A 20,712-nucleotide genomic window follows, 5' to 3' on the forward strand; every position below is an offset into this window, starting at 1 on the left:
AACAGAAGAAGAGAACCTCTGCACATGCGCGGTACGGATCAGGGAGTCCTGATCCGTAACTATCTTTTAATTTTTAATTTTTGTCTACATTATATTGAAACGTAATATATAAGTCACTTAGAAAACCTCAAAATGTTATTGTTGGGCTTTTTTCAGTGTTTTATTTGTTCGTGAGTAAATCGGTTTGGCTGAGATTAAAATTATTAGATTAGATTAGATTAAAAAAAAAAAACTTTTTTAATCCCCAGGTGGGTTCCTCCTTGGTTTTCACACAGCTGAATAAACGTCAAACAGAAAACTGATTAAACAAAAGTGTTAGAGAATTTACGCCAGTGTCCTGTTATATTTTAGATAGCAAGGAGCAGATGGCCGAGTTTAATAAACTCCACCGAGACAGCGGTGATGCAAATCAAAAGGGTAGACTGTCCAATTTCACAGCCATTTACTTTTGGCCTACCCGACCTTCTGAGGACAAGGCCTTTGCGGTCTACGTGGGCCGAGTCCTCAGAAGAACAGCCGACTTTAGTGTCTTTATACAGTTTTCAGTTTTTCCGCCAGGTGTTTCTTTATGTTCCCATAGCAACTGTCTGCCCTGCCATAAGCAGTTTCACCTGTTTTAGTCACACTTGTGTCCTCTAATTTGACTAATCTGAGCTGAGAATCATGCAAAGCTGCTACAACAGAGTTCAAGAATAAAAACACAGCACCAAAAATGAACATAAGTTCCTTTTAAAATCTCCTTTTTTCTTTCTTCAGAGAGCTTTTTCTCAGAGAGCTCTGGTGAATCTGTCTACATAGATTTCATTAATAACATATTCCAGAGAAAATTACATTCAAAACAATAGCTATTCATGTATTTCTTTTAGTAATTGAGAAATTTGAAGTTAAAAATAAGGTATATATGATTAAATGACCAGTTTTGTATGGCAAGCAAATGTTTACACCACTTGTAGGCTCTTAACCACAACAAAAGATGGGGTTGCTATAAAAGAACATTTTTGTGTGCTAAAGACAGAAGGAAAAAGTCACATTAAGTTAATATTTTATATTAATGTTAAAGTCCTCTATTAATTTTATACCCTTAAACTCCAAAATTCGGGGAGCATTTCAGTTATAGCTGATCAATGATATGATTGATATAATTCACCAGACCTCATCTACACACCATCACACACGGTTTGAATTATTGTCAGTGTCAGTATTTATATTGTAAAGTGCTGATTCTGAAGCTAAAATACAAAAACAATAATTGATTCTGAGATTATACATAAATTCATTCATGTTTGTAGCACAGTTTTATCTCATGAACAGCCTGAAGATGAATAAACTGTAGTTCAGAGTCAATGACAGACAGCACACACACACTGTTGGTCTGAGTCTGAACATGATGATCATCAGAGTCGTCTGCTGGATGTTCAGGAGAGTTCATTTATATGTGTCCTCAGATCATCTGACTCACAGTTCAGATGTTAAGAATTAAGAGGCACGCTCATTAGAACCTTGAGACAGTTTATGTTTTCTGTAGAGCAAAACACCAACAAACCAACTACAGCAGCAGGAAAAAAAAAACTCAGACATTTCAACCATGCACTAAACAACAGCAGGCTAGCATGTGCCCCGACACTGTCATTCTGTTCAAATCAAAACACCAGCAACAAGAAGCACAGCAGAAACTAATACACCGACAAGCAGTCCAACAGATCCTCCTTGTGGACCTGCAGGTGAGTTCAAATGCAGGTCAAAATCCCGTTTCTGTTGTTAACGTTTTCTGCAAATCAAAACACCAACAACAACAGCAAAAAGAAGCAGAGCGGGAACTACCAGGCCGACAATCAGTCCAACAGATCCTCCTGTCTGACCTGCAGGTGAGAAACAGGTGTGAGGTGTCAGCTGTCAGGTAAGTGATGAGTGAAGAACAGAACAGAATCCATTTCCTCTTCAAACTGCTGTCAGACATTATCTACTGCACTCTGATCACATCACTCAGACCAGCTGCTTTCTACAAAGTCTCATCAATAGTGACCTCTGATCACACACACACTCAACTCTACTCACTCACCTGGAGGAACAACAACACTCAGGTTGATGCTGCTGTGCTTCCATGAGCGTGTTTCTTCCATGAACACACGACATTTGTATGTTCCATCATCAGCAGTCGTTACATCCTTCAAAATCAAAGACACGTCTCCATCCTTCATCCTTCTGTCCAGAAGATCCACCCGGTTCTTAAAAGATGGATGTTGGTTGTCTGTAAGAAAGTGCTCATCCCGGTACTCAAGGACATATTCTGTCTCCAGATCAGTTCTGCTCCACTGTACAAATTTGATGTTGTTGTTTGGAGCTCGACATGTCAGAGTGACGTCCTGTCCAGGCTCAGCTGTGATGGTTTTCTGGTCTGAAAAAGGAAACAACACAGAGCAGAGAGGTTAAAGGTCGAAGTACAATTGTGATGAGAATTATTTACTCTACATGTCCTCTTTAACCATGTATTTCATTTCCAGAGCATGTCATCTCATAAAGTGTCTCATTGGTGGCCCATCGTTTATATGACAAGTGTGAAAAGTCTTTTGTAAAACCTTAAGTGCCATAATGGTAAATGGCCTGCATTTGTATAGCGCTTTACTTAGTCCCTAAGGACCCCAAAGCGCTTTACACTACATCCAGTCATCCGACCATTCACACACACATTCACACACTGGTGATGGCAAGCTACATTGTCGCCACAACTGCCCTGGGGCGCACTGACAGAGGCGAGGCTGCTGGACACTGGCGCCACAACGGGCCCTCTGACCACCACCAGTAGGCAAACATGGGGTTAGTATCTTGCCCAAGGATATTTGGCATGCAGCCAGGAGGCAGCCTGGGATTGGATCACAAATCACTTACCAATTGTCATTATCTAATGAACTCTCATCACATTACTCAGACCAGCTGCTTTCTACAAAGTCTCATCAACAACATCTTTAGAAACAAACATCAACAACCAGGAAGCAATTTCACCTCTGATCACATACACACTCAACTCTACTCACTCACCTGGAGGATCAACTCTCAGTGTGACGCTACTGATGGGTTTACTATCCTTGTGGTTTGTTCCTCTCATAAAGATACGACACTCGTATGTCCCAGCATCATTATTTGTCACATCCTTGAGAATCAAAGACACGTCTCCATCCTTCATCTGTCTGTCATGCAGATCCACACGGTTCTTAAAAGATGGATGCTGGTTGTCTGTATCAAACTGCTCATCCCGGTACAAAAGGACATATTCTGTGTCCAGGTCAGCTCTGCTCCATTCTACAACATCAATGTTGTTATTTGGAGCTTGACATGTCAGAGTGATGCTCTGTCCGGACTAAGCTGTGGCGTCTTTATGAACTGAAAGAGGAAGCAATAAAGAGGTTATAGGTCAAATTGCACATCACTTCTTCTATTCACTTCGTCTACAAAAGCAGAGGAATGTAACAGAGAGACCACTGGTCTTTATTTCAAAATCATGGGATATTACAAACATGATAGCTACTCTCTAATATGCTGTGAAAATAATATTTATTTTATAAACCACAATTATGTAGGTGGAGTGGAAACAAATATATTGGGCACGTTCAAATCTCTAAAATCAGACATGCATCATATTTGATCGTTTCCTAGAGTAGAGTTACAGGATTGGTTCATATAAAGAAAAGATTAAAATGTCTTGATGCATGCTCAATCATTCAGGTAAGTAAATCTCCAGAAGTTGATTCGGTTCATCTGGACGTAGCGTTTTCAGTGGGAGAAACGTTTCGTCACTCATCCAAGTGACTTCTTCAGTCTCAGCTGACTGCAGGTTTCCCCAATCTTATAAACAGTAACTAGAACCACTGAAGGAACAATGGGCTGGGAGGTCAGTTCCTTCATCATAATTATGTAAATTCTCATGACCACTGATCAAAGACCAGTGATCAACGGCCATGAGTACCATTCACAGAGAGTTGGGGAATGGCTGCAATCACAGCATTGTAAGATGGCGAAAGATGTACCCTTAGGCCCCCTCCTCGATTCAGAGATGGTCTTTCCCTTTTCACGTAAATGGCCTCTTTGACTCCGCACTCAAACCAGCGTTCCTCCCTGTCCAGGATGTGCACATCCTCATCATTGAAAGAGTGTCCACTGGCCTCTAGGTGTAAATAGACTGCAGAGTCCTGGCCTGACGAGGTTGCTCTTCTGTGTTGTGCAATCCGCTTCGCCAAAGGTTGTTTGGTTTCCCCGATGTATAAATCTTTTTAATCCTCCTGGCATTTAACAGCGTACACTATGTTACTCTGTTTGTGTCGGGGACCCGATCCTTGGGGTGGACCAATTTTTGGCGCAGCATGTTTTGGGGTTTAAAAGCCACAGAGACCTGGTGTTTAGAAAAAATACATCTCAACTGTTCCAATAGTCCTGACAGATACGGGATCACTACCGGTTTTCGTTTAGGCAGTGGTGCCAGGAGGATTGCCATGGTCTTGGATGAGTGATGAATACTGCTAGAATCTACAGTAAAGATATTGTAAGGTCCTTTGGCTGGAGAAGTGTTGTCAGAATGTATCAAAAAAAGGGAAGGTGGCCAGAACTTAGGGAATTGCACTACCTGAAGGAAAGAGTGCTTACTTAGGACATACTTAGGACAGCTAAAGCTACCTGGGATTCTGAAACACAAATAGGAACTTTAAAGATGCCGCTAGGAAAGGCGCAAAAATCAAATACCTCCAGAGAGTAAGGCAAGTCCTCAGGAGTCAGCTAAATAACAATAACAAGATCTGACAGAAACCAGAGAAAGAAGAGGAACCCTCATGGTACGGCCGACCCTGCACAGCTTGTACCACCATCAGAGAGAAGAAGTGGCTGATATAGAAAATCCTACCAACTAATAGATGAGTTAGAGAGGAACTTACTCAGAGGAACACTCAGGTAGACGATGCTGAGCTTCCATGAGCGTGTTTCCTCCATGAAGATATGACATTGGTAGGTTCCATCATCAGCAGTATTCACATTGTTCAGAATCAAAGAAACATCTCCACCCTTCATCTGTCTGTCCTGCAGATCTACCCGGTTCTTAAAAGATGGATGCTGGGTATCTGGAAGAGCCAGCCCATCCCGGAAAAAAAGGAGATATTCTGGCTCCAGGTCAGCTCTGCTCCAATATATGAATTTGACCTTGCTGTTGCTTGGAGCTCCACATGGCAAAATGACAATCTGCCCAGACTCAGCTTTGATGTTTCTCTGATCTGAAAACAAACAAACAAAACAAAACAAAAAACAGCAGAGAGGTTTAAGGGATCATATTACAATAATGACAGGAATTATTTACTTTAAATATTTGCCTTTCACATTTGAGTTTATTGTAAAGTTAATTCATTTTAATTTTTTAACATCCACCAGGTCACCAGTGACCCACTGAGTTTGAAATTTAGCTTGATGCTAAACGTGCAAAGTGTCGGAAACTACAAGATGTTAGCTTTCACAGAACAACAACATGTGCTGATAATAAGTGAAAATTATATGTGAGAGAAAGCAGAACTCTCCTTTTAAGACGGGCTCAAGGGGCAGTGCCAAGAAGAGTGATGGGGCAGGTGGAGAAAATCAGGCTAATGACAGTTTTCCCTTTTTAGTGACATCAGGACAGGAGAGCAGCAGTCAGCTGTAAAGCTAAGATAGATGTAGAATGTTGGTGCCAAAACCTGAAAGCAATGTATGATAATAAAGAGACAAACACTGTCTGAATTGTGTGTTAGTCCGTGTGTGTTCACAAAGCCACTGTGAGTCTCTGCATGCTGCCTTTTCTGTAGCTACAAAGCTTTTTGTATACACTGAACAAGAAAAGCACAGATCTCTGCTGGTCTAATGTCCATAACTTGTGATTGTCGGCCCAAACAAATCTCTTCTGCTTGTTGCTTTTCCTTGGCAGTGGTTTCTTAGCAGCTATTTGACCAGAAAGGCTTGATTCAGTCTCCTCCAAACAGTTGATGTAGAGTTGTGTCTTTGACAGGATCTCTGTGTGGTATTTATCTGGGCTCTAATCTGAGGTGCTGCTAACTAGTGATTTTGGAGGCTGGTGACTTGGATGAATTCATCTTCAATTTATCTTCTTGACTGTGCGAATGATCTTCTTTGGATCATAAATACTCATTACACATACATCAGCCAAGATTCATGAACAGATTTTGTCATTTTGGGTTTAAAATGAGAAAATATCATGTGAATGCATTGTGCTACCTCTATAACAGAAGTGGCCAACTCCAGGCCTCGAGAGCTGGTGTCCTGTAGGTTTTAGATGTGTCTGTGATCTATCACAGCTGATTTAAATGGCTAAATTACGTCTTCAGCATTTATTGAAGTTCTCCAGAGGCCTGGTAATAAACTAATCATTTGATTCAGGTGTGTTGACCCAGGGTGAACCATCTGTGATAGATCACGAACACATCTAAAACCTGCAGGACACCAGCTCTCGAGGCCTGGAGTTGGCCACCCCTGCTCTATAACTTGTTTTTTAGTTTTTGTGGAACTGTTTGAATTTTGTCTCTAGCACTAAATGTAAATGAGTAATGGTCAAGAGTGGTAATGAAATGTAGCTGCTGATGGGCCACTGGTAAATTTAAGGTTAAAAAACTGAAAAACACAGTCTGTAAGAACAGTTTGACTTTCAGCCGCTCACTGAAACTAAACACTCCTAATTGAGGCTTCTTATGTTTCCTTCATTTAACTGTAGAACTTGTCACGCCTCCAGCTGTAGGCTTTAAAGCTGAGTCTAAGGCTACGTTCACACTGCAGGCGAAAGCGCATCAAATCCGATTTTTTTGACCCTGTGCGACCCATATCCGATCATGGTATGACAGTGTGAACGGCACAAATCCGATATTTTCAAATCCGATCTGGGTCACTTTCGTATGTGGTACTGAATCCGATACATATCCGATGTTTCAGAAAGCGACTGCTGTTTGAATGGTCATGTCGCATTAAATCCGTCTTTTACGTCACTGACACAAGACAGACGCCAATTATCAGCTCCAGAGAAGACATCGCGAACGCTTCCTGGCCATCCGGTGAAACTCCTGGGAAGACAATGTTGGAGAAACGTTAACATTTTATTTGTACTGCATAATCTGCAGACTCTTACAGAAATCTGCAACTCCTTTGAAGCACCGCTCCTCTCTAAAACAGCAATAAGGATAATTATTTTGTTATCTACATTATTATGTAGATAACCAAATAACTTAAAGCAAAAATTGGGAAACGTGAAGTTGGAAGTCTTTATATTAAGGGCCATCAGTCAAACAATATTGTTTGCTCTGGGTCTAAACAGAGCGCGTTGTGTGTGACATCTTCTTTTGCGCATGCGGGCCGCTTTGAGCGTTCACACTAGAGCGCGTTTGCGGTCGCATTTTATTTGTAGTGTGAACGAGCAGACAAAAAAATTGGATTTGATCAAAAAATCGGAATTGAGCATTAAGACCTGCAGTGTGAACGTTGCCTAAATGTGATCAGACGAAGTGTGAGGTTGTGAGAAAGTCTCTGCATTCATAGATGTGTCCTTTCAGCTGCTCGCTCTGATCCAACCGTTGGTCTTCTTCTTTCTTACAGTTATATTGGTGGTTGGCAAACAATTGAAAGGTGCATTACCGCCACCTACTGGTATGGAGTATGGTCTGGAACGACGCTCAAAAAAAGCCCCCAAAAATAAAATCCAACCTTAGGTCTCTAAGGAAGAGGCTTCAAGGAGATGTTTGCTACGTTGGACTGTAGGACCATCAGAAATGTGTGCAGTAACAAAACAGGCAGCACTGAAAGCAGCTCTAAGTTTTTGTGTTGTTCAAGGATTTGTGCACAACAAAAATGGGACCTCTCTCATCCATCAGTCATTTTGTGGACATTTTTCTGACACACTTTGAAGCTGATGGACGTTTTGTGTCTGCACTAAGTACGTTTTCACCAGCTATGGCACCGGCAGGATTCACTTTCACAGACTCACAACCACCAGCTTCACCCCTCCCCTCCCCCTCCAGATGTAGGCTTTAACATTGAGTTTCCCCACACATGTTTACGGACGAGTTAGAGAGCAAGAGAAGAAGAGACGGATTCATAAATGTCTTTGTTTCTGCTCTAACCAAACAATGCTGCTCTACAACTCTAGACTACCAGCCACAAAGACAACAGCTGGAGAAACATCTGTCTACCTATACCACACGTCATCTATACAGCAAACTACTAAAAAAAAATCCCAACATCACTACCCTGGAAGCAGTGCCTGAAATCTATTCACTTACCTGGATTAACATTCAGATTGATGATGCTGACAGATTTCCATGAACGTGTTTCTTCTGTGAAGATGCGACACTTGTATGTTCCATCATCAGCACCCGTCACATCCTTTAGAATCAAAGACACGTCTCCATCCTTCATCTGTCTGTCCTGCAGATCCACCTGGTTCTTAAAAGATGGATGTTGGTTGGCTGAAAGCAATTCCCCATCTCGGTACAAAAGGAGATATTCTGGCTCCAGGTCAGCTCTGCTCCAATGTACAAATTTGACTTTGTTGTTTGGAGCATGACATGGTAGATTGACGTTCTTTCCAGACTCAGCCTTGATGTTTTTCTGGTCTAAGAGAGGAATCAACACAGAGCAGAGAGGTTAAAGATCAAAGTACAATTATGACCAGAATTATTTACTTTAAATATTTTGCTTTATTTCTTTGAGATTTGAATTTTTAGTCAGTTTGGATTTAATGTTAACCTCTTAACATCCTCCAGTCACTATTAACCCATTGAGGGTTATGGTGAATTTTATCCTCATGCTAATTTCACAAACTACAATATATTAGCTTCCACAGAAGAAACAAATTTGTCCTGCACCCATACGTTATTGAAGTCTCTCTGAAGTCTGTGTTCTCCTGCAAACAAATGAAGAGAGAGACAGTACTGTTTGGGATAGAGGCTACTTTAATGTAAAAGACATGATGCCAGTAAGTCAAAAATGTCAGATTTAAGCACCTAATTTAAGAAACTGCCCCTTGGTACCAACCATAAACATTTCTCTCAGTTGACAGTTTTTTGACTGCTCTTACCGGCATTGTGTATTTTACAGTAAAGTTGGCTCCTGTATTCCTAACAGCAGACTACTTTACTGCTGTTTGAATAAAGTGTTGATTTGTTCTTATTTGTAATACAAGGCATGGGAGAAAGTGTGTGCATTGTCCATGTGCTCTGAAGTGTAAGATGGTAAAAATAATTTGTGGTGTCAGCTGCCTTTGAGGAAATATGATTTGGATACAGTTTGCAGTACATGATGTTCTGCTTCTTTGGATAACTTTATTTGGTTAAAATATCTCCAGATTATTCTCATTGTGTTTTTGGATGTGTGTGTTGCGATGTTCAGTAATGGTGTCACTCGAGTTTCCATCAACAGTTTCTGTTCTTTTTCTCTTTGCTCTAACTTACGCTTCTCTTGTACTGGTTAGTACCGTTGTTGCTCAACATCTGTCTACCTATACCACACGTCATCTATACAACAAACTACTAAAAAAAAATCCCAACATCACTACCCTGGAAGCAGTGCCTGAAATCTATTCACTTACCTGGATTAACATTCAGATTGATGATGCTGACAGATTTCCATGAACGTGTTTCTTCTGTGAAGATGCGACACTTGTATGTTCCATCATCAGCAGCCGTCACATCCTTCAAAATCAAAGACACGTCTCCATCCTTCATCTGTTTATCCTGCAGATCCACCCGGTTCTTAAAAAATGGATGCTGGTCATCTGGAAGAGCCTGCCCATCCCTGTAAAAAAAGAGATATTCTGGCTCCAGGTCAGCTCTGCTCCAGTGTACAAATTTGATCTTGTTGTTTGGAGCTCGACATGTCAGAGTGACGTCCTGTCCAGATTCAGCTTTGATGATTTTCTGGACTGGAAGAGGAAACAACACAGAGCAGAGAGGTTAAATGTCAAATTTATATTGTTTACCTTTGACTTTTGAGTTTTTAGTCACTTTGGATTTAATAAACCACTTAACATCCACCTGGTCACCAGTGAATAACTGTGGTTTTGGGTGAATTTTAATGTCATGCTAAAGATTCAAAGAACAAAAAGAAGACACAATAAAAAGTAAATATAATGTAGTGTCCCGATCCTGGATCATTTGACCCAGCATTTTTTATTATGTTTCCTGTTTAAGTCCTCTTTGACAGTCTTAAGTTGATTCTATAGTACTTAGATTATTCTGTTTAGCTTTTTGATTATTAGTTTTGCCGTTGTGTCTTCGCTCTCTGGGTCGCCTTCTGTGTGGCTGTGATGATCTTTGTTGTGAGTTCTTGTGTGTTGTTTCCCTCGTGTTTCATTCTGTGTTCCCCTGCCTGTCATGTTATCCATGTTTCCCAAGTCATGTGTCTGTCTGCACCTATGTGTGTGTGTTCCCATTACGCTCTGTTCATTTTGGTTGTCTCTTGTCTGTGTGCACCATGTTTTGCTTTGCTTCTCTTACTTTGAAGGTAATTTATCTCATGTGTTATGCTTAGCACATGAGACAAGGTACCTTATCCAGAGGACGCAAAGTTATGCTTTGTATCCTTTGTCTTGTTGTGTGTAATTTGCCCCAGCTGTGTTCCCCATGAGTTTCCTGTTCCCTCATCATTCCCTGTGTATTTAAGGCTGCATGTGTCTTGCTGTGTTTTCCCATGTATTTAGCTTCTTAAGCTTCTTAAGATTTCCCAGTTTAGTTTTTCTTTGCCCCCCCACCTTCAGCAAATAACATTGTACTTTGAGTTTAAGTCCCGTTTGGGTCCTTTTCTGCCAGTTGTGAAATATAGTACAAGAAGTGTGGAATGGTCTCAGTGAAGTCAGCATTGATGCTCATATTTTAATCAGAGGTATGAAAAATCAAAGAAAGTAAGCAGTACGGGGTGGTTGAAAAAAAATTCTCCATGGCATAGTATCACAATATTTGCATGGGGATGTGTTATCAATACAAGAACACCAAATATTGATATTTAATTAAATTGATTAAAGTCTTCTGAGAATACCATTTAAAACTGGACACACTTGAACAATCAGCCTCCTAATTAAGAGCAAGCTAAGTCACACATGCAGAAATAAGACAGCAACCATCTTACATTATATAAAATTAATTAATTAATTTAAAATATTGACTATCTCATGATAGTATTGATTTGCCAAATCCTACAACTAATTGCAATTTGTGGTGACTAAATGGTTGCCCAGAGCTTTAAGGTATTGCATACTCACAACCACTTTTAATTGCAAGGCGACTGCACAGGTAACCTGATTGAGGCAACCTTATTGAATAGTTGCCGTCTGACTTGGACTGACTGCAATCACTCTAAGAGAGATTTTTAAAGGTTGCTCTCTAATTTAAAAAGGTAGACAAATTGCCAACAAGTTTAGATCAATCTGAATTGTCAGTGAGTTCATCTTGAGAAGATCTAATTCACCTGGCTGGTATTCTGGTATATTCCTATAGAGCGGGATGGTTGCTAAGTGCAAATGTAATAGTTAAATGTAGATTGCAGTCTATATTGACAGGGGCAGTTATATCATTTTCATTTATGTATCACAGTTTATTGCAGTATTGTCAGAAACAGAATGCATGTAAGTGACCCCCCATTCATTCCCAGATTGAGAGACTGACTTGTCTTATTTACAGCTGGTTTTAGTGACAATGTTGGCATGCTTGGTGATCTTGTTTTGCATCCAAAGAATAATTGAACTCAGAAAACTTTATCTCATTTATTAAAAAGATATTCCGATTTATCACAATTTTGTAACTGCAAATTATGTGAAATAAAATGTTAAAAATCACAATAATATGTGTTAAGGTTAGCGGCGGTTCAAACTGCTAGTAAGCAGAGTTAGAGTAACTCTGCTTACTGATTCATAAATCAGAGACTGACTCATAAATTTCTTTGTTTCTGCTCTAACCTTACCCAAACAATGCTGCTCTACAACTCTAGACTACCAGCCACAAAGACAACACCTGGAGAAACATCTGTTTACCTCTGACATCCACCAGCTCATCCATACAACAAACAAACATCAACAACCAGGAAGCAGCTTCACCTCTGATCACACACACACTCAACTCTACTCACTCACCTGGAGAAACAGTCACTATTATGATGCTGAGCTTCCATGAGCGTGTTTCTTCCATGAAGACATGACACTTGTATGTTCCATTATCAGCAGTCGTTACGTCCTCAAGAAACAAAGACACGTCTCCATCCTTCATCTGTTTGTCCAGCAGATCTACCCGGTTCTTAAAAGATGGATGCTGGTTATATAGAAGAGACTGCCCATCCTGGTAAACAAGGAGATATTCTGGCTCCAGGTCAGCTCTGCTCCAATGTACGAATTTGATCTTATTGTTGTTTGGAGCTCGACATGTCAGAGTGACATGCTGTCCAAACTCAGCTTTGATAATTTGCTGGTCTGAAAGAGGAAACAACACAGAGCAGAGAGGTTAAAGGCCAAAGGTCAAAGTACAAGAATGACTAGCATTATTTATTTTAAATATAATAGTCTAAGGGTTTGGGAAAAAACAAACCAAATTTTTTTAAATATGAGGGTGCCATGGGCTCCCTGATGTCAACTATTTTAGCCAACCTTTACATGGAGGATGTGGAAAGAAAGGCTCTTGGCTCTGGTTTGCCAGATGTGGCCCACACATGGGCCAGCACAAGGCCATTTGCAGACACACTGATGGTCTTGTGCTGGCCCATGTGTGGACTACCTCTGGCAAACCTGATCTGGGCCACCAAAGGGCCGTCATTCCTTGCGGTATGTGGGCCATGTGTAAGTTGTGTGCAGCCACGGGCGAGTTGCAGACACACTGCTGGCTCTGTGCTGGCCCAGAACAGTTTCAGCTCTGGCCCAAGATATCAGCCTAATGTGTACCTTAATCAAGCCATGTAATAACAACATGTGCCAGAACATAATAGCGCAAAAGAAACAAGACGAAAGTCCTTTTAGGCAGTGAATGGCCTGATTCTTATATAGCACTTTCCCAGACTACTCATAGTGCTCTATACAACATGCCACATTCACCCAGTTTCTCTAAACTGAGTGCTTATTAACTACATTCATATACATTCACACTGTTGACATGCAGCATGGAGGAGCCAGGGATTGAACCACTAACCTTCCAATCAGTAGATGTTCCGCCCTACCTCCCGAGCTACAGCCACCCAGTGGTAAACATCAGAAAACTCTTACTAGCTTTTGGATAAAGTACACGCTCACAAAATTGTCAAACCTCAATTTGAAACGTTGGTTACCATAGCAGTATAGTATTGTAACATTGCACTTGGATCTTCTAACTGAAATAGGAAAATAAATAGCACCATCATTGCCAGACCTGTCCCACATCTAGCTGACATCCACCCTGCCATGACACCAGTCAGTCAGAAGTGCCAGCTTGATGCCGGATCCGGGCCAGATCTGTTTTCTTTGAGCCTAGCCAGATAAACCAAACCACAATCAGGCCAGATGTGGCATGCTGTCATATAAACAGTGCCATCTATTCCAGGCCTAGTCCATATCTGGATGACATACCACTTACCATGCCAGAAGTCAGCCAGCAGTGCCGGCTTAACACCAGATGCGGGCAAGACCTGTCTGCTTTGTGGGAAGAAGGTAAGGACTGCTCCGTGACATCTGATAAACTAGGAATTTAAAGTTTCCATTTAAGTCCACTTTTTAAAAAGTTTTTTTCAGGAAATTATCTGTATATGATGATCATTTTTGTCCATATTGGGAAACATGCAAAACAAACTTAGGTATGTCCAGAAAAGCTGATTCTGTTCATCAAAAATTAGGTTTGCTAACTTTATGTTATTCAAAGTTTGTGTGAAAACACTGCAGTTTAGATTTCTGTACTGTGACAGATTTAAAGTGAAACACAATGTGTGACTGGTGCACAGTGGCTGTCGTTTCATGGTCAGACTTAGGTGACATGAAGTGTAGCAGAGATTAATCGGAAACTTAGCTGATGATGCTGAGATCCACTGACTAAATTCCACTTTCATACAGAGCATTTAGTATAAAGACAGCACAAACATTGCACTGTCAGTGTATTCAATTTAATTCAATTGAATTTTATTTATATAGTGCCAAATCACAACAACAGTGACCTCAAGGTATGTAGAGGATGGAAATCAGTTGATAAAACATCTGCTTACATCTCGTTGAATTCAGTTGTTGCAATAAATTTACAAAGAGCAGAAACCTCAGAAAGCTGTGTGTGAACTCCATGAACTCACCTGGAAATACATTCAGGTTGATGATGCTGATGAGCTCCCATGATCGTTTTTCTTCCATGAAGACACGACACATGTATGTTCCATCATCAGCAGTCGTCACATCCTTCAGAATCAAAGACACGTCTCCATCCTTCATCTGTCTGTCCTGCAGATTCACCCGGTTCTTAAAAGATGGATGCTGGTTGGCTCAAAGCAACTCCCCATCTTGGTACAAAAGGAGATATTCTGGCTCCAGATCAGCTCTGCTCCAATGTACAAATTTGACCTTGTTGATTTGAGCTCGACATGTCAGAGTTACTTTCTGCCCAGATTCAGCTGTGATAATTTTCTGGTCTGAAAGAGGAAATAAAAACAAGAGTAAAAAAAAATGTCAAAGTACCGTATTTTCTGGACTACAAAGCGCACCTGAATAAGCGCACCAAGCTAAAATCAGGGGAAAATCCTGTTTTGTACGTACATCAGCCGCACCTGACTAAAAGCCGCAGGTGTTTTAATGTTTACTTACCATATGTAAGAGAATGTGCACAAAGGGGATTGTCAGGAAAGAGATGGCTGTTTAGAGACACATCCCTTGTATTAATGTTTTGAAAAACAAGTTACCGGTACATATTTGCATAACTTTTTACATATATGTACAAGTACCGGTAATTACAAGTACGAAACATGTACTGTGCTTTATAAACGAGTATCAAATGTAGTGTATAACAATAACCTACAGCACACCAGAAAAATAGGTTTGGCCTACCTTTTAGGCTCAGGTGCAGTAACATGGCTTTAACAAGAAGAAAAATCAGTCATTCACCACCATCTTTCTCTTCTTCCTGCTAAAACCACCAAAGTCCTCTCCTCCAGTGTCGGAAACGTACAGGCTCAGGATGGTTTTGTCATCCACTCTCCGCTTCTCTCCGTCGTTGTCGCTTTCAAAACCAAAGAAATCCTCGTTGTCAGTGTTAGAGTCGAACACCCTCTGAAGGGCCGTGGTGTCCTCCTCTCCATCATGCAGCAGTCCAGTCGAAATCCGTTGGTGATCGTGGATGTTTTCACACTGTCAGTTGGCTCTTCACATGCGACCAGTTTTGGTGAATGATTTATCGCCGCTCGTCATCCACATCTCCCGCTGAACGTGTAGTGCTACTTTGAACGCACAAGTCACACTGATGTCGAGTGGCTGCAGGTGCTTCGTTGTGCCTCCAGGAATCACAGCTGGAATCGAGTTTGTGCTCTTAATGGCTGCTTTCACAGAATCTGTGATATGGGCCCTCATGCTGTCCAAAACAAGTAATGCTTTTTTTTGGCGAAATAATCCTCCAGGTCGCTGGAGGAGCGACTCTTGCAGCCATCCACCCTTTCTTGTTGACTCTTCTCTTGGCATAGTCATCCACTTAAAAATCACCATTGGCGGAGGTTTAAACCCTGATGATGTGCAGCACACAAGTGAAATTCATTCTCTCGTGGCCAGTGGTTCTCACCGTGATGGTTGATTCACCTTGCTTGTTAACAGTCCTAGTGAGGGGCAGGTCAAACGTCAGTGGCACTTCATTCATGTTTACGATCTCGTCCGGTCCGAATATTCGTTTATCTTTCTTTGTGTGAATTTGCGGGAGATTGTTATTTTTTCTGCGTTGTCGGGAGGGAGTTGCTTACACACAGTATAGAAAATTTCAGAGGTGAGCCATCCTGGTGTCACAGATTTATGAAACGAAAAGGACTGTCCATCAGGACGCGGACGACCTTAATTTCCTTGGCGACTGTTTTGGCTTTTAGTCGGATCTGCACAGTTGAAACACCTCACCCGTTTGCTCTCTGTGTGTTCACCCAGTCTTCAGTACAGTCTTAAATTTTGGGTCATCTGGTCTTATTTCTTCTGAAAGCTTTTTTCATCTTTTTGCACTGAGCCCGTTCATCACGCTGGCGTCTCCAACGTCTCACCATTGATTCGTTTATACCAAGGCTACGCTCTATTTCCCTCGCTGAGAGCCAAATCGACTGCCTTTAATTTGAAAGCTGCATCATATGCATTTCTTTTGTTTGCCATACTGAGAGCTTACTCCTGTAATACTCTGTAATACTCCTCTTGCTTATCAAGTTTGTTTTTCGCGCTACGTACGTACGTACGGCACTATGTTGCCTGGCGGATGGACATGTGACCAGCATACCACTCTTGTACTCTTGTGTGTCTGATCACATGCCCTTCTGCCAGGCAGCGTAGTGCCGTACAACTGCAGAACAACCAAAACAAATCCTCTTACGATATCACAAAAGTCATGGACGATCCATAGAAAAGCCGCACCTGACTAAATGTCACGGCGAGTGAGATGAGCCGTGGAAAATAAAGGAGGATCCAAACGCAGGCACTTGTAAGGGTGTGATGGTGGTTTATTAAACACAAAATAAAAACGGACAAAAGGCGAACCGAACAAAGACTAAACTAGACTGGGAACAAACTGACTATAGAACACAAACCTGAACATGAATGAAAGCGAGCAGAAACAGATGGCGGTTGACAGCAGGGTGGAGTACACAGACGGACCAGCAACTACAATGACCGAGGACACGACTTAAATACACAGGGAAACACAGGGGAATTACACACAGGTGGTGGACACAGCTGGGAATAATCAACAAGACAAGACAGAGGTAAAACTGAACACTCACATGAGACGCAGACCTAACACTGAGAGACAGACAGAATGACACACGGAGCCTGAACTAAACTAAACATGAGATACAACCGAGAACAAATCCTTAAACATGAATAAACAGAAACATAGAATTCTAATAATAACAACCATTATAATAATAATAATACTCATAGCGCCCAAAACCACAACAAACATTCAAAAACAAACTAATCAATCAACACTCAAACTACTGGGTCGAAACTGACCCCAGAACCGTGACACTAAAAGCCGCAGGGTTTTGCAAAAGTTTGTGCAAAAAGTAGCGGCTTATAGCCCGAAACTTATGGTACAACTCTTCATTTCTAATCAAGTGCTTCCTTCAAAAATACATAGGCACACAGACAGCTTTCAGTCACAAGATTCTTGGTAAATGACAAAATAAAACACTTATTAAGGAAAAAAATAAAATATTTTAAATAGTAAATAGTATTTTCCTTTGGTTCCCTCCTCAGTTGGAGTGACAAGTTACAAGTGCATGCAGTAGCGGTTTTTGATACGGGCAACACGGGCGGTTGCCCGGGGCGGCATCATGGTGTAGGGCGGTATCATGGACATCGGAAAAAAATAACTAAATAAATAAAAATTGCTCGTAAGAAAATAAATATGCAGTTTAGGACTCGAGGTAAAGGGATCAATAACAATTTAAAATTTATATTTTACAGTTTGATGATTTAAAGTCTCACAGACAACCCGTCGAAAGCGGAGGGGACCCAGCTGCTTCCAAATAGAGCACATTTCATTCATAATGATGTAAATCCAAGCCCATTATGTATTCATGATTTCAATCCCGGGTTGTGTGAAATCCCAGAAATACACCCTAGACAAAGTGAATCTGTGAACTAAGGTTTAGGTCTATTAGGTTATGTTGTGGTGATCCTCGATATGGGGGATTTGTGTTCATACTGGAGTGCAAAATTAAAACCAGTGGAAGATGGACAAGAAAAGTTCAAAGCCATCAGGTCCTCAGTTTAGAAATAATAGAAAAGAAGAGGAGGAGAAACGAGCAAAAGATACAGGTAAGCAGATGTGTCATTGGATAATGGCAGGTCATCCTGAAACAATCAGAATCAGAATACTTCATTAATCCCTAAAGAAATTATGTGGGTTACAGTTGCTCCAAGAAGAAATGGTAAAAATAGCAACAGCAACAGACTAAACTCCAAGCAATGCATTGTGTTACAGGTTTTAATATTAATTAGTCATTGTCAATTGTTCATTTGTCCTGTTCTCATTGTATGACGAATTATGATGGCTGTTTGGTAGCCGCTTGCATACTATGCATACTCTCTCTCTCTCTTCATATGTGTGTGTGTGTGTGTTATTCTCTGGTGAAATTCAGTATGGTTCCGACAACAGTTTTATGTCAATGGACAATCCTTAATGTGTGTGTGTGAGTGTGTGGTGGTGGGGGGTGGGGGGTGTATTCGCCCAGGGCGCCAAACAGGCTAGGACCGCCACTGAGTGCATGTTCTCCTTAAATTGCTGGCAGTCTGAGTGGTGTCCAACTGTACTCCTGCCTTTTATTTTTCAAACAAATGAATGGATTTATGTTTTGTAATGATTTTGAATGTACGTGTTTTAAATAAAAATTAACTGAACTAAAACGAACTGGTAAAACTGTCTGCAGATGCCATCCACGCAGTGAATGGAGCAGCTCTCATTTCTAAAAATAAATCCAATTTTTTTAAAGCCGCTAAAAACATGACTGTCATGGTCCTGAGTCTGGTGACTCAGTGTTTGTTTTTTGATTATTAACATTGTTTGCTTCTGTTAGTTTCTGGTTATAATTTAGTCTTTTTCCTTTAGGTTTTGTCACTGTGCCTCCCTTTTCCATTCAATAGAGATTGAAAATGTGACGTCACTCAGGGGTAAAACCGCAAAGGATTCTGGGAACTCGTGGCAAGAGGTACTAGCGCACGCAGGCTTTCAATTGAACTCAGTTACACAGCGATAAAAAGAAACACAAAAAATGGCAAGAAGCTGTTGTATTATTAACTGCAATAGCCGGTCGCATGACAGCCACGGGAAGCCGACGGGTAGAGAGATCGTTTTTTTTTATTGGATTACGTCGTTGAAGAGAAATTGTTCGAGCCATGTGTCTGTGTCTGTGTGTTTTCCTTTGTTTTTGTTTTTGTTTTTCCTTTGTTTTTGTTGTTGTTTTCCTTTGTTCCTCGCTGGTTTCTCTGGATTACCTCTGCTTTTCTTCCCCTTGTCTCTCCAGTTTCTTGTTCTTTGTTTCTTACTCCAAGTTCAATGTTTTATTAGTGTTTGTTTTTTTTTTTACCAGTTTTTTACTGGTTTTACCAGTATAGATTTTGTGGCTATGTTCCCCGTGTGTCCTCACGTCCCTCATTATCCTTTTGTGTATTTATGTCAGTGGTTTTCTCAGCCCCATGTTGTTATCTCCTTATCATTTCTAGTCCCTTGGTTTCTGTTTCGGTTCTCCTCCTGTGTTCTGTGTTTCATGTTCCCTGTGTCCCTCAGTCAGCGTCAAGTCTGTGTCTTTGTGATTCTTAGTTCTTAGGATTTATTCCTTTGCCTTCTATGTTTAGTGTGTCGCATCTCCAATGTAGGTTTTGTTTTGTTTCTATGTTCACATGTTGTCTTTGTTACGTTGACAGTCTTTGTCAGTCTATGCTGTTTTCCTCCATCTTGTCACTTTCTCCAGTCACTTGTTTGTTCATAGTGTTTTTAACAGCCAGAAATAAAGGCACGCGTTTTGTTATCTTCCACCCTTAGTAGCTGTATACTGACTCCTGAAACTAAAACACATCACACTGACACACACATTACACTTCTTTGTCTCTGTGCCGGAAACTGGAAAGCAGTCAAAGTGTTACAGTCCATCCTCGTGTTGCTTCAGCACAACACAGACATGAAATTAATATGACTTAATTAATCAATTCTTACTCTTTATCTATGAAAGAAGCACTGATTAACTTTTAAACCTCACCTCCATAGACAAACACGAAGAAGCCGACAAACAAGAAAGTCCAGCAGAGCGACGCAGTTAAACCAGACATTCCCATGTTATCTGGTTAACTTACTCTTCGTTTGTACTAATGGTCTGAGGTCTGTTGATATTTTAACTAAATAAATTTAAATAAATAACAGATCCCGAGTTTCAAATGTCTCTGCATGAGGATAAATTTAAGCTTGAAATAAAACTGAAAGCTGACCGTGAGTAAAGATATTTCATTCCTTAAACTCCACCCTTTTACTTAAATGCCTCTTATAAGTGATGTATAGCAGGTTGGAATTCGTCATGATGTCACTGTGTAAGAAGGAGGAAGAGGCAGCATTTAGTTTTAGCTGGATACAAGCTACAGATAAGTGCTTGAAAATGTATTTTTACTGTAGGTAAATCTGAAGTCCTCAAAGTATTATTTAAGTAATGCGAGACTAAAGGATTAAAAGGAATTTAATTAACATCTGCTCCACTTTGTTGCTGTTTGTTTTTAATAAATGGTCAGTTGGTAAAGTATGGGATGGCATTTTCAACTAAATGAGGTAATAAAGCAAGAAATGAACATCATTTTCTTATTATTTGGACAGATTTTGTTATTATAATCATGGAAGAGTAAACAATGGAGTATTTAAACTAATTCTGTAAAAAATAAACCAAAAATAAACCCCAACCTCTAAAGTCTGCATGCACGACTCATGGATTTCAAGATTTCATTTAATTTTATCCTAATTCAATTAATTATTATCCTGCTTTATTTCCATATTATTAAAG

The 20,712-nt window shown here is 40.6% G+C and overlaps 1 protein-coding gene across 2 annotated transcripts; it reads right to left on the reverse strand.

Moving 5' to 3' along the window:
- Positions 1-373: 373 nt before the first annotated feature.
- On the reverse strand, positions 374-20,492 carry LOC102312949 (neural cell adhesion molecule 2). 2 transcript variants are annotated; one of them, XM_005951977.2, is made up of 9 exons: positions 19,927-20,492; positions 14,293-14,625; positions 12,131-12,463; positions 9,596-9,928; positions 8,289-8,621; positions 4,920-5,252; positions 3,037-3,378; positions 2,060-2,395; positions 374-1,859 (listed from the first exon to the last, which is right to left on the reverse strand). In XM_005951977.2, the coding sequence occupies exons 2-7, from the start codon at positions 14,426-14,428 to the stop codon at positions 3,356-3,358; spliced, it is 1,491 nt and encodes a 496-aa protein (XP_005952039.1). In that variant the 5' UTR covers positions 14,429-14,625; positions 19,927-20,492; the 3' UTR covers positions 374-1,859; positions 2,060-2,395; positions 3,037-3,355. The 2 variants fall into 2 exon arrangements, with proteins under 2 accessions (XP_005952039.1, XP_042072702.1); XM_042216768.1 differs by lacking the exon at positions 19,927-20,492 and adding an exon at positions 15,038-16,911.
- Positions 20,493-20,712: the final 220 nt, after the last annotated feature.

This window comes from Haplochromis burtoni, unplaced genomic scaffold (assembly GCF_018398535.1).
Source record: "Haplochromis burtoni strain Fernald_Lab_line unplaced genomic scaffold, NCSU_Asbu1 Contig_1242, whole genome shotgun sequence".
In the NCBI taxonomy this organism is placed as follows: Eukaryota; Metazoa; Chordata; class Actinopteri; order Cichliformes; family Cichlidae; genus Haplochromis; species Haplochromis burtoni.